Source organism: Pygocentrus nattereri, chromosome 6, assembly GCF_015220715.1.
Source record: "Pygocentrus nattereri isolate fPygNat1 chromosome 6, fPygNat1.pri, whole genome shotgun sequence".
NCBI lineage: Eukaryota > Metazoa > Chordata > Actinopteri > Characiformes > Serrasalmidae > Pygocentrus > Pygocentrus nattereri.
In genome coordinates, this window is record NC_051216.1 from 31,609,635 (window position 1) to 31,627,442 (window position 17,808).

The following is a 17,808-nucleotide window of genomic DNA, read 5'->3' on the forward strand; positions in this document are numbered from 1 at the left end:
ATATATATATATATATATATATATATATATATATAACCTGTACATTCTTGTTTATAACCTGTACAACCCCCTTCATGTTCATACCCCTCATATTTTTTTAACATGTATATACTATACTTACTGTACATTGTAACACACATATTTATATTTCTGCTAAGCACTTCTGGATGGATGCAAACTGCATTTCGTTGCTTTGTACCTGCGACATATGCAATGACAATAAAGTTGAATTCTATTCTATTCTATTCTACATAGTTAGTGTGTAAATATTCTTTAAGGACCACTATAATTTTAACCCGTTTTTCAGTGCTTGTAATTCACTACTGTGTCCAGAAGAGGCTGAAAGAAGACAAGAGGATAATTTCACAGGCAAGTAAGCATATTACTTTGCTGATTAACGACCACTGTTACTTTAATCAAAGACTGAATACAAAACATCTGAGCCTGCTCTAGCAATTCAAACAAAAGACGTATGATACAGAATTAGCTAAGTGATTAGAAAAAGTCCTCTGAGAGCCTCAGGAAATAATGGGCAGGAGACGTAGGCACACATTATTGACCATACTTTTGTGTAAAAAGCATGACCATGGCATATTATGCTTTGAGTCTGACAAAAAGTGGAAGATCAGTAGTCAACATCACAGAGCTGAAAAAGAATGGCGCTTTAGAAAGTGCTAGCATTTATCTTTATAAAAGAGAAGTGAGTCTACATTCTCTCATCTACATATCATCACTTCCTAAAGAGACACAGGCTAAAGCAAAACACGCCACCGACCTACAGCACACAGAGCAGCGCACAGGAGGATCTGACAGCAGAGTAAGTAGATACTCATTAATAAATGCTTCAGCCAAAGAGAAAAGTGCTGCCAGAATATGAAGGATGTGAAGTGACTTAATAATGCTTCTTTTCTTGACTAGCTTAACCCTAAATGGTATGAAGATGCACACCATTATACACAACATTTACAGGATCATAAAAAATTTATTATAAAATACTTTTATACTTCACTTTACTCGTATGTTTTTGCTACTAGATAAATCCAAGCAAAAATGAAGTCTGCTGTATCAAAGATATTCTGTTTGGAATCAAGGTGTAGGATTTGCTGGACAGATGACACCTAAAAGTAAGCATGTAGTCAGAAACTCAATCAGCATAAATAAGAACTAAATATCTGAGGCCTGGAAAAGCATCTCAAAGGGAGCTTGTGAGAAATGATTAGTGATTGGTCAGGATGATTAGTAAGTTCTTCGTGTTGTATCAGAAAACATCCACTGCACTGTAAAAAACAGTTCAATGAACCCAAAAAGTTAACGGACCAGGTTATAACTTTACACTAAGATAGTGATTCGATTTTGCAGTGTGTCAAATGTAATTTTAATATGCAACGTAAGGGGTTTTAAAATGTTACATTTCCAAATTAATACTAGCTTTTTTGGTTTAAAAAGTACTTATAACTTATTTTACATCACAGGCTTTGCAATAACCCCACATGGCATACAGCCAAACTTCAACATGTTTTACACACTCTTTTTTAGCAAGTAAGATCTCACTTTATAGTTGCAGTGCAGTATAGTTAAAGTTTTATCCTTTTCTTTAACGGCTAGGACCACTACAGAGCAGGTATTAATTGGGTGGTGGATCATTCTCAGCACTGCAGTGACAGTGACATCACGATGTCTTGTTAGTGTATGTTGTGCTCGTGCAAGTGGATCAGACACAGCAGTGCTGCTGGAGTTTTTAAAACACTGTGTCCATCCATCTTGTAGAAGAAAAGTCAGAAACAGTAGCCCCTCTGTTGCAGCACTGTTTGCGTCGGTCATCGTCATACTCTGCTCACAGGACACTGCTGGCTGTATGTTTTGTATCCTTTATTAGTCCCACAATGGGGAAATTCTCAGTGTTCCGGCAGCAAAGGGACAGCAGTGTCCTCAAGAAAAAGAGAAGTAACAAGAAGAGAATTAACAAGCAGTAGCTTAACTAACTAAGTACTTAATAAGGTTTTTTACAGTTTGTTACTTGTTACTAAATAGACAATGTATATTAAAACTAAACATAAAAATAAGATAAAAAATATATATAAACTCTATCACAAAAAATAACAATATATAATAAAATATTATAAATAAATAAAAAGCTAAGATATTTACATTGTAAGGATATTTTGCCTGAAATTCACATGGAGTTTTGCACATGAGGTACTGCTTTATATTATTCAAGGGACGATGAGGCTTTAACAACGTAAACAATTAATGAATAGAAAGCTCAAGAGTATTTACACTATAGAGATATTGTCAAGGAGTGAAGAAACAAAGAGGTGGTTTTAATGTAATGGCTAGTTGGTGCATGTACTTGGATGACTCTGAAGTGTTCCTAAGTTATCAGCTGTTAATGCAATGCTTTTAGAATGCTCTCATGATTATCTGCTTCCAAACAGGAAAAAGTGAAGTTGTGAAAAAGTATCACTACATGTTGAAATACAGCAAAGAGCTGGTCTGAGTGCATCAGACAAAGCAGGGCTGCTGGAGTTTTTAAACACTGTCCACTCTATTAGACACTCCTACCTTGTCAGTCCATCTTGTGGATGTAAAGTCAGAGACGACAGCTCATCTGCTGCTGCACAGTTTGTGTTGGTCATCCTCTAGTCCTTCATAAATGGTCACAGGACGCTGTTAGCTGAATATTTTTGGCTGATGGACTATTCTCAGCCCAGCAATGACACTGAGGTGTTTAAAAACTCCAGCAGCACTGCTGTGTCTGATCCACTCAGACCAGCGCAACACACACTAACACACCACCACCAAGTCAGTGTTACTGCAGTGCTGAGAATGGATGCACCACCCAAATAGTACCTGCTCTGTGAGGGTTCATGGGGGTCCTGACCACTGAAGAACAGGGTAAAAGGGGGCTAAGAAAGTAAGCAGAGAAACAGATGGACTACAGTCTGTAACTGTAGAACTACAACGTGCACCTATAGAGTAAGTGGAGCTGATAAAATGAACAATGAGTGTAGAAACTAGGAGCTGGTCATAACGTTATACCTGATCAGTGTATGTATTCTGTTGAGATGCTCAGGGTAAATAATCCACATGACAATTCTCTCATGTATCTCACCAGTTATAACTCGAGGTTATTCACATTTTAATTAGCTGAGGTGATAAGTCTAATGCCATAAACCCTTCTTTTTTTATAATTAATTTTATGAACTATGTCTTGTTCAGTCCACATCTTCTTCTTTCGGCCGCTCCCTTTAGGGGTCGCCACAGCGGATCATATGCCTCCATCTTGCCCTATCCATTGCCTCCTCTACTTTCACACCAACCATCTCCATGTCCACCTTAACTACATCCATAAATCTTCTCTGAGGTCTACCTCTTCTCCTTCTACCCGGCAGCTCCATCTCCAACATTCTTTGCCCAATATATTCCTCCTCAACACATGTCCAAACCATCTCAACCTGGCCTCTCTGGCTTTATCTCCAAATTGCTCCACCTTTACTGTCCTTCTGATCTGCTCATTTCTAATCCTATCCATCCTTGTCACTCCCAACGAAAATCTCAGCATCTTCATCTCCGCCACCTCCAGCTCAGCCTCCTGTCTTTTAGACAGAGCCACAGTCTCCAAACCATACATCATAGCAGGACGCACTACTGTCTTGTAAACCTTCCCTTTCACTCTTGCTGCTATCCTTCTGTCACACATCAGCCCTGACATCCGTCTCCACCCACTCCATCCTGTCTGCACCCTTTTCTTCACCTCTTTTTTGCACTGTCCATTGCTCTGGATGGTTGACCCAAGATATTTGAAGTCATCCACCTTTACGACCTCTACTCCTTGCATCTTCACCTTTCCACCTGCCTCCCTCTCATTCACACACATGTATTCCATCTTCTCTCTACTGACCTTCATTCCTCTCCTCTCCAGTGCAAACTTCCACCTCTCCAGATTCTCTTCCACCTGCTCTCTACTCTCACCACAGATTACAATGTCATCTGCAAACATCATGGTCCATGGAGCCTCCTGCCTGACCTCATCTGTCAACCTGTCCATCACCATTGCCACTACACCTCACCATTGTCTCACTATCCTCATACATGTCCTGCACCACCCTAACATACTTTTCAGCTACACCTGACTTCCTCATACAGTACCACAGTTTCTCTCTTGGCACCCTATCATATGCCTTCTCTAGATCCACAAAGACACAATGTAGCTCCTTCTGACCTTCTCTGTACTTCTCTACCAACACTCTCAATGTAAAAATTGCATCTGTGGTACTCTTTCTGGGCATGAAACCAAACTGCTGCTCACTGATCTGAACCTCTCGCCTTAGCCTTGCTTCAACAACTCTTTCCCATACCTTCATGGTGTGGCTCATCAACTTTATACCTCTGTAATTACTGCAGCTCTGCACATCACCCTTGTTCTTAAAAATGGGGACCAGTACACTGCTTCTCCACTCATCAGGCATCCTCTCACTCTCCAGGATTTTGTTAAACAACCTGGTTAAAAAGTCCACTGCCTTCTCTCCTAAACATCTCCATACCTCCACAGGTATGTCATCTGGACCAACTGCCTTTCCATTCTTCATCCTTTTTAAAGCTGCCCTCACACCTTACTAATTCTCTGCACGTCCTGATCCACTATCTCTCTCCCCGTTGTCGTCCTCTCTCTCTCGTTTTCCTCATTCATTAGTTCTTCAAAGTACTCCTTCCATCTACTCAACACTCTCTGTTCACTCACTAGTACATTTCCCTATCTATCCTTTATCAGCCTAACCTGCTGTACATCCTTTCCAGCTCTTCCGTTGCTTTGTTGATTAAACTGAGCTTACATGAAAAGTCAAAGCAGGTTTTGTAGTCAGAATTTAGTTACCATACTCCTTGTATACCTTCTCCAAACAACAACAGTTGATAAATATTGAAATAAAGATGGCAGACTTTTCTATAACTACTGTAGTGGTTACTGTATGTGTGAAATACAACACTGACAGGAAAATGCTTATTTATATTTTTCATGTAGGATCTTGGTGATCTTGCCTTCTGGTAGTCCAATGGCAGTCTGTCTCCAGCTCACAACATCAAACAGTTCCATGTGTTTGTGTCAGACCTTCACCACCCATCTGTTCCTGCCCATCCTCTACAGTGCAATGTTCCTGACTGGCCTAGCTGGGAACGTTCTGTCCCTTTGGATTTTCATGGCAAAGATCTCAGGCAAATCTCCCACACACATCTACCTCATCAATCTAGGAATCTCAAACCTGTTGCTGTGCATCACTATGCCCTTCATCGCAGTCTACTATGCTCTTGGCACCAGCTGGTCCTCAAGGAGCTTAATGTGTAGATTGGCTATAAACGTTCTGACCCCAGTTCTCCACACCAACATCGGCGTAGGCATGATCATCCTTGCTTGGCTGGCGCTGAGTCGCTGTGCCACACTCGTCCAGCACAGTCATGGGCCTCGCCCCAGCAAGTGCATCAAAATCCTGCCCAAAGTCTTCTTTAGTAGGCTGCGCCAAACTCCTTTTGCCTTGGGCGTATGCATGGGGACTTGGGCCATTGTGGCGACAGCATCAATACCGTCGGTGGTGGTTTACTCAATGAAAGAGACAGAAGTAGTGGAGGATGGTGACAAGCAGACGTGTTATAGCGTCGCGGTGGAAGTTGGTGGGTCTGGCTCTCAGGCTTTTGCAGTGATAGGCATTGTCATATTCTTCCTATGCCTCCTTGTAGTGTTATGTGCCTACATGGCTGTAATCAGGCATTTCTACAGGTCCAGAAAGAGCACAGTCATCTCTGATAGACAGAGGGTCTACGCAAGAGTGTTCCGCAATATTGTGGTCATCCAAATCGTCCTGGTGGTCTGTCTCCTACCATACCACATCTACAAGGCAATTTTCATTAACTTGGCACAAACTGACTCTGGGGGAAATGGAACAGAGTGCCACTCCCTCTCTACCTATGTGGAGATTAAGAATGTTCTCCTCTGCCTGGCAGCTCTGCGCTGCAGTACAGACCCAATCATGTATTTTCTGCTGGACAAAACCTTCAAAAAGCACACCCTTAACTTGATCAGAGGGAGGTCCAACACTCAAGACAGCCATTCGTCAAGGACTGAATGTGGCCAGTCTGCCCCATATAACAACAGTTCGCCAAAAGGTGCCGCGACACACGATACGCATTCACATTCAAAAGATTAGCGGCATGGACAAGCAAACTTAGCACTGTCAATGCAGCCATGAAGGGAAGTGAAATGCTGTGAAACTAAGTGCGGACTTTCTATTGTAAATGGAGGGGAAACCATTAGACAACGTGTCCACCATGTTTTAACCTATGTGTAGGTCTGAGGTAGCAGCAATTTTTTCTTACTGCCCTCAGTACGCCTGGGGAACTGGTCTACAGGGCTGTGGAGTTGTGAATGCATTAATGCATGCACTTTTATTCATCCAGTGAAAAGGCTGGACAGACAGAAGCTGCATATGAGTCATAAAAATGAGAAGAGTTTAACAGAAAGAACCCATTTTATTAACATCAAAAAATGAAATGTATATACATCCTAATTATATCCAACTGTTAATACACACTCAATAAAGCTGAATTTAGTCTGCATTTAGCCATGCTTGTAGTTCCATGCTGCATAAAAACTTTAATGGTGAAATAGCTTTGTGTCTGTTTACCAGTAAATGTTTCATTCAATCCTGTGTGAGTTAAAAAGTAAAAAAAACTTTAAAAAGTAAAAACTCTTATATGCTGTTTAGTTCAATTCAAAGAGAAATTCCACTGATTTTTCGAGGTTTCTGATTTAATGACAGAGATATAAATAATTTGTTTTGATCTGAGTCTGTGCATGGCCCAGAAACTTACCGACTCCAATTTCTTTACAGTGGTGATGACAGGAACCATAACTACAATATTTTGCCTTACAAAGCTCTCCCCGTAAGTCTCTGCTATGAATATTGTTTAAAAAAAAATATACCAAAATCTTCTGATAAAACAATGTCTCAGGCACTGGGCAACCATAACCTTCAGTGAGGGAGCTTGAAGAGGCATTAAACTGCAGACATCTAGCACCAATCACCACTACTGTGGACAATGCTGATCTGAATTTTTATGAATTCTGATATTTCTTGAATGCAAACACTCAGAATGAACAGTTAATTATGAAGAAAAGTTTAAAATTGAGCAGAATTCCCCTTTTAACGTCTCCTTTAACATCTACTTCTGTTTTCTGAGATCTAAAAGAAAACCTGACTACACTGAGTTTAGTAACATCATGGGTACACTAAACAGGCTGTCCTGCGATAATGAAGAGCCTCTTTCACAAATCGCAATTTGAGCGAGTTACAGTAATTAATGACCGATCTGACTCACAGACAGCCTTGTGTGCCTCCGCACTTCTCCATGTTTGTCTGTATTTTCCGTAATGAAAATGATGTGCATGAGTGATTTTGTGGGTGATGCAAATTTAAGGTCAATGCGAGTTTAACATGTGCACCTGAGTACGTCTGTAAAGTTATTAAAGAGATTAATTAATTAAAGAGACACAAGATGCAACATGCATTTTCAAGAATAGGTGTTTTTTAAGCATTCAATATACATAGAAATTATTTTGCGAAATGAATGTCTTCCACGGACACACTCATGATGGTATTCACTTGTAACCAAACTTTGAATGTTATGCTGCTTTTGAGAACAACACAGACATGCATGTGTTCATGAGTATTTAACATTGTGAAAAAAGAACTTGGTTAATATCCCTTCCCAGGTAGTAAATTTACATGTTAAGGAAGACTATGCTATTATTCTAGCAACCATTTTTCCACTCTGCCTTAACACTCTCTCCATTAGTCATTTAAAGACTGATTCCAAACTGTCCCAGCTGATTAACTAGAGCATTACAGCAACACAGTGTACAGTGAGTATGCAGATTTACCATTTACCCTTCAGCCCTTTCACACAACAGCTTTTGCGCAACTGTAATTAAAAAGAAGAGGTTACATGTAAACACACAGTCCAAATCCCTATAAGACTGACACCATGATTTACCTGAACAACATCTATACAGTTCCCAAGAAAACACAAAGGTCTCGTGTGAACAAAAGCTGAAAGATTACTGGGAAAGTACAGCAGCCTAGCCTTTCTCAAGTGCTTTGCTTTCACAAAATGCATAATAATTTCATCCAATAAAACAAAACATAAATAGGCAACAAAGTAAGCTTTACATATCACTGTAATGGTAATGAAAATTGAAATATTAATACAAAAAAATATTAATTTAAAAAATATTTTTCATTGCCTTGGATGATCAACCATTCTCTGTCGTCACAGATGTTGCATTTCACAGCAGCTGCATACTATAGCAACTTGAGAGTAGGGTTATTTTTGGAACACTGTTTTTCATTTATTAACTTATTTTGGTTTTCATTCGAGTGTGTCCTGATCTTTGGTTTTAATTTTAGCCAAGGATTTTCATTTCGGTGCCTCTCAGCTGCATCGCAGTTTTGACAGCTGCATTTTTTTGACAGCTACACTTCTCTGGAGTGAAAAACATCATGGCAGCTCCGTGTTGTATAACGTAGCCAGTGACACTTAAATGGTTTGAATGTATTAAGAGAAAATTATTTCCTTTACTGAGGATCTCCTTTAATCTCATTTTGTATTTGTGAATTGCTTCCATCTCAAATACTGCCATTTGTCCTACTGTACCTGCAGCTTTAACCATGGACTACATCTGCATCTGACCTGTGAATGACTTCTTTTGCACAGTGCTGCTGCTGTGATGCTACAGTTCACTCTGTGATAATCAATGAAGCCTTTCATCCTGGCTTCATGCGTGCACAAAGCACAGGTATAAGCTGTGAGTCTATTTTTTTTCTTGTGTGGTATGCCACTAGCGTTGCCACTAGTCTAACTGTGCAAAGTACTTTCCTGCAATGGTTTTACTTGCAACTGGAGTAAAAATAAAAGCACCGCTTTAACAGCCTTGTAGCTGGTACAAAAAGCTGCCTAAATGTTGACCACCGTCTGAACACAGATATAACAATGTTGCTCAGGAGTGTTGACACTGTCGCTAAAACAGTATGATTACCTAAGCCTAGTTTACTCTCAAGAGAAGCAGCACAGAAAGACTAACGGTGTGCACTGGCTTAAGATTCTGTTAACTATGAAAGCAGTGCATTGAGTGCCATTCGTCCTACATGCACATCAAAAATATTTCATCTTAATGTATTATTTTAAAATATGAGTCGATTTCCATTCATGCAGAATGGCAACAAGTAGAGATCATAAGACATTATTTTTTTGATGGATGTGAAGGAAACATGAGACATAAGACAAAAGCAACATCACAGGCTTAATGTAAATCACACAGAGAGAACATAACAGTGCAGCAGGTTTGGAAAGAGCACGTCACTGCACAGCACTACAACAAAAACACTCTTTACTTTCTTCCTTAATTTCAGCATCGGTTCCCAAAGCACTTGTGTGTGTGTGTCATTCTTTGTGGCTTGGGGAATGATGTGAACCCTCTATGAAGACAAAAGACTGACTCCACTGAATTTACACCTATATGTGTGTGTGTGTGTGTGTGTGTGTGTGTGAGAGAGAGAGAGAGTGAGTGAATGTGTGTGTGTGTGTGTGAGTGAGAGAGAGAGAGAGAGAGAGAGAGAGAGAGAGAGAGAGAGAGAGAGAGAGAGAGAGAGAGAGAGAGAGAGAGAGAGAAAGAAAGAGAGAGAGATGAAGAGACATTGGCAGCGCGAGAAAGTGAAACTATTTGGCTGCATCCTTCCTAATGTCAAGCTTTTTTTCTTCACAGTGACAGCTTTGTCATTCAGGTTTGTCAGCAGCTTCTGAAGCTCACATTAAGAAGACGGGGGCAATGTAATTTTACTGGTGTTTCTCTGAATCGACCGTGTCAGTCATTTAGGACCAAGTGCTCTGTTCTTGTAGGGTTCTATGTACCAAAGATGGACATAATTCACTCTCACATGATAATTTACAAGAGGCTTTTTGGGAGGGGGGGCCTGTGCGGGGATCCCCTAATCAACTCTTGGGACCCGCTGAAAACCACAATATTCCATTTTTGACAGGTCCTGAAAAACACTTTAACAACACCACTAACTCAGCTCATCTGAGTTCTAAGCCCTTAATTTCAACTTGTATAATTTTCCACTTATAATACTTTTTGTATTTGTTTCTTTGTTGTTTTAAAGATCTTTTTTGTTTCTTTTCAAGTGAAGTTTATAAATGAGCTTAATGTTTAAAAAAAACTTTATTCAAATACTGCTGTGCCGCATTTTTTGTCACTTTTGAAAACACAAAGTGTTCTAGTCCACAGGGGGAGCCTTCTTTAAGCCACGCCCCTGCATTTTAGAGCAGGAAGTGAGACTTTATTTCTGTCCCTCATGGCCACATGGTGAGCACTGTTTTAACTGTCCCATAGTCTGAAAAATCAGTATGTGTCACTGCTGAAATAAAATATTATGATTTGGTGTACAGCTATTAAAAGCTGTGTTTGGTAGTCACGCACTGACTAGTAGATGCTCTGAGTTATCCTAAAAAAAATAACTAAAACTGTCACTACTGATACATTGGTATCGATTTTGGTAGTGTTATGACTGTTTCGGTAGTGAAACATGTGAATGTTCAGTCATTGAATAAATAAGTTATAGGGCCATTCAAAGCAAAAGGAATTTGGTCTCTGGTTCAAGTCTACAGTGGCTAAGAAGGCCCAATGAGCTGCAAATAAAAATGAGCTGCAAAAGCAGAAAACATTTCCATCAAAATGACACCATGTCCACTGCATTTCACAAACGCACTTCAAAATAATAAAATGCCCTGCAACTTTGTAGACGCTGTGTAAACTAAGAAAACACTGTCATCAAAATGGCAACACCCAATCTACATTTCACAAACATGCTGCACTGTAGAGTCAGTCACGACACAACGGAAATGTTTCGGGAGGACACTCAAAGAGGATGGTGCCACTCAAACCTGCAGCATAAACATTTACTGGCAAAAGTAAGTAAACCAGTAAAACTCAAGCAGATAATATCACTATCATGATGGCAGTTAGTTGTAGAGTGTAAATATAAAATTCAAATAGCAATAAAAGGACTGAAAACTACATCAGTGGGGTCTGGAAAAGTCTAGCAACAATCTCTGGACACAAGAAACCTGACTCCCAGGCTGTAGGGAAAAAATGGGTGCATGATCTCAATCTGTTTTTCAATAGATTTGATCACTCACCCCCCACTACACAGCCACCCCTACTGCAACCCCCCCCCCCCCCCACCCCCTCCCCCCTTCTGGTCTCTCAGGGCACTGCCCTGCCCCCTCTCCCTCAATTACCCCCCTATTCACAAGTCTCACCTTACAGCCACCCACCACTGATCTCTCTGCTGTCAGCTCAACCCCCCTACCTGTACACTCCAGCAACCAGCCCCCCTGGTCCAATCTGTGCCTTGCAACAGCCCAAGTGAGAAAGAAGCTCAGAAAGATCAAAGTTATGAGACTGAAGCTCGGGAAGGTACCACAACATATTTTTACATAAATGGCTGCAACTGTAACAACTGCAATTTCCCCCTGGGATCAATAAATGAATCTGAATCTGAAACTGTGGAAAACATCTTATGATGCCAAAGACACAGCAACCAATGGACCTCAGCAGCTACAGGCCGGTGGCACTGATGTCACATCTGATGAAGACGCTATAGAGGGTGGTTCTTGTATATCTCCGCCCTCTGGTTAGCTCATATATGGACCCATCAACCTGGCACTGGAGTGGATGATGCAGTCATCTACCTCCTACACAGAGCTCTTTCTCACCTGGAGAAGTTCTTTGATTTCTTCAGTGCTTTTAACACCATACAGCCTAGGCTCCTGAGGGACAAGCTGGAGAACACAGGGGTGGATCACCACCTATCAAACTGGATTCTGGACTACCTCACCAACAGATTACAGTATGTGAGGGCACAGGACAGTGTGTCTGACATGGTGTTCGGCAGCACAGGGGCCCCGCAGGGTACAGTCCAGGCACAGGTCCTCTTCACCCTGTACACTACAGATTTCATGTACAGCTCACCAAACTGCCATCTACAGAAGCTCTCTGATGACGCAACAATCATCAGACTCATTACAGATGAGGACGACAGAGAGTACAGAGAACTGACTTAGGACTTGGTGCACCTTTGTCTGAGGAACCATCTCCTGACTAATCTCATCTTTTCTTATCTTTCTGTAATACAGCTATGACAAGTCAGATAGCTAACCAGTCAAGTTAGTCATGAACTTTCTGGAATGTGAGGCTCTGTGTTCTGATCAGCTATGATTTCCCCTCACAGATGTTGTATCTCCTTTGAGAATCTACCAGAAACATTTCCATTGTGTTGTGACTCACCTCCGCCGTGTTGTGACAGGTTCTGCAGCGTTTCTGAAGTTGCATGTGTTTTCTCTATTAGCGGCGTGTTCGTGAAATGTAGTTCAGGTGTAATTATGTTGAAGGAAGTGTTTTCTGAATTTGCATCGTGTTTATGAGTTGGCAAATTAATTGTGCTGTGTACAGGGTCTTGGTTACTTTACAGGTCAGTTAAAGTCCAACATGCATTTTCAGCTCTGAACCAATTTAGTAGAATGATTCACATGTGTGTTGTTTCTTGTGATGTCGCAAAAGGCTGTTCGGTATGTGGACCTTATGGGCTTGGTAGCTAATGAGTCATTTTGAAATTTGATGTTTATATATTACTTCCCCTTCATTTAAAAAGGTGTGATTAAGACAGTCATGACATGGTATAGCGGCACATGAAGAAGCATTTACTTGTGTTCTGTGTTGCTCAAATCGAGCCGATATTTACTGTTCTACCTCCAGTGTACTGACTATAACATTATTACAGAAAATAAAGTTTGATTGTCGATGTTGAGAGGTGATGTCAGCTGTAAACTCCAAGATAATGACACTTGATAATAACTAATGACAAACTGCATTCACTTAACACAGCTAGACAGATGGTTAAGGTAAATGAAACATAAGATTTATATCCTTTCTTGGGGTGCAAGCAGTGTGTAAATCCAGTAGCCACTCTGATTTCTATAACTTGCCCAGTGGTAAAACTTAAGTAATCTCACTTGAAGAGAGATTTGGCCCTGAACAGGACAGTACGGAATGCATGAGAAAAATACTCTCTTTCTAAATGTCCCAAATGTGCTCAATTAACTAGGATTTCACCCTGATTTGTTGGTTTCCAAATCAACATTTTAGGAAGATAATCATAGCAATCTCCACCAAACATGCACTACCCATTAATTTTAGGTCACAAAGCCTGTAATTTACAAAACAGCACAAAATGGCAGAATAAAAGGGATTTCCAATAGGTCACTCCAGCTCCAGCTACTGCTCTGTCCAATACTGCACATTTCTCTGCAAGTTAGCCAGACAGATATCTGTGAGTTCTCTGGGCTGCCCTGAGGGCTTTCAGACTACAAATGAGTTGTAAATGCAGGCCACAAACGAACCTATACACCTCAGCATTATGCCGCCCACCGTGTTGACAACAAACATAACACAAGTGGGAGGACTGTGCTAGTTCTGCACCAGTCCTTCACCTTGTCGCACAGAGAATGACATCTGTCAACAGTTTACAAAATAACTGAATTCATTTCCAAAAACAATCAGCAGAAATAACAGACAATAAAAGTGTAATGGAGTCATAAAACAAATGAACGCATTACCCTATAATGAGTACAATCAGTACAGCGAAGGTCTTGGCAGGAGGAGGGGAGGCATCAGTTAGATGGGGGGAAAAAGAAATCACAGAGGGGGCACAACTATTTTCACACAACAATGGATGGTGATATACAGGTAACCTGCTGAGCTGAGTAACATTAACTCAAACTTTTGGGGCTACATGTGCCTCCTACAGAACCTGTCCTGTATTATCCCACCACATACTGTAAAAACTTACTAGGCAACAGGACAAATGATTATAGATGATTCATATTTGATAACACATCTTACCATAGCACAGCCTACTTCACATGCTGTGTGAGAAAGTGCGCCATGGTGAGCGATTAGACAGAAGTCAAAGAAATGTCACAAGAAGCTTATGGCAGCACTGTTAACTTACACCATGGCAATGATGTTCATTTATAAGATATGCAAAATTGAGCATTTTTAACACTAAAAAGGATATACAGTGACAGGAAAAACACAAAAACCTAAGCCTAACCATACTGGGCTAAAGCCTACTGCTATGGCAGTCTGACTCAAAGAAGACAACATGATGGAGAAAAAATTGACAACTGAGATGTGCAAAGACAAGTAAAAATAGCAGGACCCTTCAATCTAAAGCATGCATCTGATAACCACATTCACATTTGCCCAATGAAGATGACACACAGTTAAAATTAGACATTTAAGATGCACGCCAATGAGAAAACACAGCAAACTTACAACCCTAAATCTCATCATAGACTAAAGCATACAATCACAGCAGGCATGAAAAATGTTAATGGTCCATTTATGTCTTATGTCTTACATGTGATGACTCAATGCACTGAAGTAACATTAGAGGCTTGCTTTGATATTTTCACAAAGACCATGTCAGCGCTTGTAGTAAAAGAGCACAGCAAGTAGCAAATTCACAGGTTCACATTCAAACACAGGCACACTGACATCAAACTGAATGGCAGAAGGCAAAGTCTGTTAAGCAGCAATTGAAAGTCTGAGAAAAGAAGCTGCACTTGACTAATGACTTGAATGGCCATAACACAAAGACAGCACTCAGAACAACAAATAAAATCTTAAAAAATCTATCAAATATTCTTTCCCTGTTTGAGTACTTGTGGTTTGCCCCTGTGTTACACCTCTGCTAATTACTGTTGTGTGCTATTCAGCTGGCATTGATGTTACACAGAAAAAGTCATATTCCTGAATAAAAATGATCACATTCAACTTTTTCCCTGTGGACAAATTCTAACCTCATGGTTTCAGATATGAGCTCACATATTTTTCCATTAGTTTTATTTTTGAAAACTAAATCAAGTGTGCTTACACAGGACTACAGAGAGATCAGAGGTTCCTGCGAGGTTGTGGATTTGATCCTGTGAGTCCATCATGAAGAACAGGCCTCCAGAACTGAAGGCTTCAGGCTATAAGCTTGTGGCGTACTGACGCTCTTAGGAAAAGTACACATCTTCTCAGAATTAGCATAGTATATTTATGAGCTCTGATAGAAGAAGTTCTGAAATATCATTCCAGGATATAAATATCAGTCAGACGAAAATGTAACCCATGTTTACTGAGTACTGGTCCATAATACCTAGCTCACATTTCCTCACACCACATTCATGACTAAAACACGCCCCAGCATCTTCATATAGCAGCTATATGGAACCATTTCACATGTGGAAAGAAACAAACACGTAGCCCACTATAGGAATCTATTAATCACTCTTAGGTTGTGCTGATGGTTTGCCTCTATGGAAATTGTAGTTTCTGAGCAGCACACTGAATGACATTAAGATGCTCTAGGGGTGCAACCTCTGTCACACCGTTCTGCTCCAGGTACGCTTGCAAATGAGAATATGTTCTCAGTGCACTTTCTTTGCTAAAGAAAAACTAGCAACAGCCCCTACACATTAAAGGTTCTTCGTCTTTTGTCATGTATATTTATTCTGTCTGATGGTAAACTGTGACTAGAAGAAGACAAGTGTTAAAAGCAGCAGAAAGCTGCGTGAAACCCTCACTGCCAAACCTAGATGCTGCTAAGATAAGTGTGAACTTTGGCTTTGAGTGCACCTCGTTTGTTGTCAAAACAAACTGTCTATACTGGAGGACTTGTTAGCAGTTCTGTGCATTTGTTTGTGAGCGAGACAGTGCAATGTTGCATGTCAGTGGGTGCAAATTGAAGCCAGAGTGTAGAGCGACATGCTAAACAGCTTTACAGTTCAAACAGGCCACAAAATGAACTATGACCATGTTACTGTTCACCTCACACATCCGACAAGATATGGAAAGTGGACAAAAGCCGTAACTAAAACTTACTGTGATATTCATGTGAAGCCTAATCTGAAGAACATAGCTGCTAGTGTTAAATGCAGTAGAAGGGTTATGAACGTATAATGCCAGGGCACAACATCAGCTTCCAACTTCCAACAGCTATTGGATAAAATATTGGGCCAGATTTGTAACTCTGATGACTGCACTACGTCTTGCCAAATGTGCAGCTGAGTAATAACGTCCTAATCATAAAGTCACAGTTGCGGTGATCATCAAACTAATCTTTCCTCACTGTTGTGATATTTTTTGCATGGTCTGCTAAAAGCCAATCAAAGCTGCTTATAAGGTAATAAATATTAATGGTTAACACTCAGTAAAAGCCTGTTTGGGTGCCAGAATGATGAAGAAATCCAAAAATCTCAGAATCAGAGATACAGGTAAATAACAAATACAAATAATAACATAGTAAGAAGAGATTTTATGTATGTCAATGCGTTTCTTTATCCATTTCCAAAGCTCCACTCGAAGAAGCCTGGTATTACTTGGTTATCTTCCAGCACATGGTTTAGCTAATCACCACTTATGTTAAATCAGGTGTGCTGCTGAAGGAACTTAAATTAAAATAAGTTAAATCCCTGTGATGGCTGGGGTCAGCAATCTAGAAGCAAACTATGTTATCAAAGTTATCAAATACTTTTTTAAATATAAGAAATTCTAGCTACTTTAAACCGTATTTAAGTTTACTTGTGTTTATTCAGATCTAAATTGTCCTTGGTAAATCAACTTAGAGGGACATGTGTGCATATAGAAAGGGGAATTCAACCCACACTGGATTCTTAGAAGAGTAAGAAGTTTTCTATCAGATTAGTTAAGGTGGTGCTTTTTTGCAGGGCCATGCTCTGTCACTGCCAACAGCATAATTTCATCCAAATCCAGGGGCCAGAATGAAGCTTACTATTCAATTTTCAATAAACATGAACTTTTTACTCCTCCACAAATTTAATGTTAAACCAAATTTGAATTAAATTGCAAGTTTTAGTAGCTTTAGCTTTAGGTATTTAGGCAGATTGTTAGACTGCCTCATTTTCTTAGTTAACAAAAACTTACATAGGCTAACATACTGCCATTTATTTGGTGGAAGTGGCCCAGATCTGTTTAAAGACATGTTGGTCAATAAACATGTGGTTACACGTATCCAAACCTCCATTAGTGAACTCAGATACTTAAAGGGGAAGTCCACCGATTTATTATCAGAATTTCTGCATAATTTAGATGAGATATAAAATCATTTAAAGTGGTTTGATGTGAAAACACCCTACATGTATTTCTTCACTTTGAAATGCTTTTTAAAAACCTACAAGACCTTCTTGTAAGTCGCTCTGGATAAGAGCGTCTGCTAAATGCTGTAAATGTAAATGTAATGTAAATGTTTTAATGTGTGCCATGCTTGATTCACATGCAGTTTACTAGTGCAGACAGTGGAAAACAGTGACATATATTTGCCCAAAGTAGCACAGCCTATCTGGGATCCCAGTTTAGGATCATCCTAGTTTGTGCTTTGTTATTCCATGTAGGTGGAGATGTACTCTCACAATGTATGCATGCATTTATCTTGTTTTGATTTCAGTTTGTTTGATTTCTTTTGAATGTAGAATTCATAGTAATATTTACGTTACATGTTTTACTTCTCACCTCTTATTATTAATAAGTGGTGACTGTTACTCTGTTTCTCACTTCAGCTGCATTAAAATGTATTTTTCTAAGAAATTCAGCTGTACTCATGACTTTGTGAGTTGCACTGTAAACGTTTTGAAGCA

At 40.0% G+C, this 17,808-nt stretch overlaps 2 protein-coding genes across 14 annotated transcripts in view; one reads left to right on the top strand and one right to left on the bottom strand.

Moving 5' to 3' along the window:
- Positions 1 to 17,808, bottom strand: part of caska (calcium/calmodulin-dependent serine protein kinase a) — a 291,499-nt gene that overhangs the window by 88,635 nt on the left and 185,056 nt on the right. The gene's annotated exons all lie outside the window — the stretch shown is intronic.
- Positions 684 to 6,610, top strand: LOC108426055 (probable G-protein coupled receptor 82). Its single transcript, XM_017695255.2, has 2 exons — positions 684 to 817; positions 5,021 to 6,610. The coding sequence occupies exon 2, from the start codon at positions 5,052 to 5,054 to the stop codon at positions 6,195 to 6,197; it is 1,146 nt and encodes a 381-aa protein (XP_017550744.1). The 5' UTR covers positions 684 to 817; positions 5,021 to 5,051; the 3' UTR covers positions 6,198 to 6,610.

Coding starts and splice junctions, on each gene's coding strand:
- LOC108426055 (XM_017695255.2), top strand. CDS start 5,052: ATGGCAGTCTGTCTCCAGCTCACAACATCAAACAGTTCCATGTGTTTG.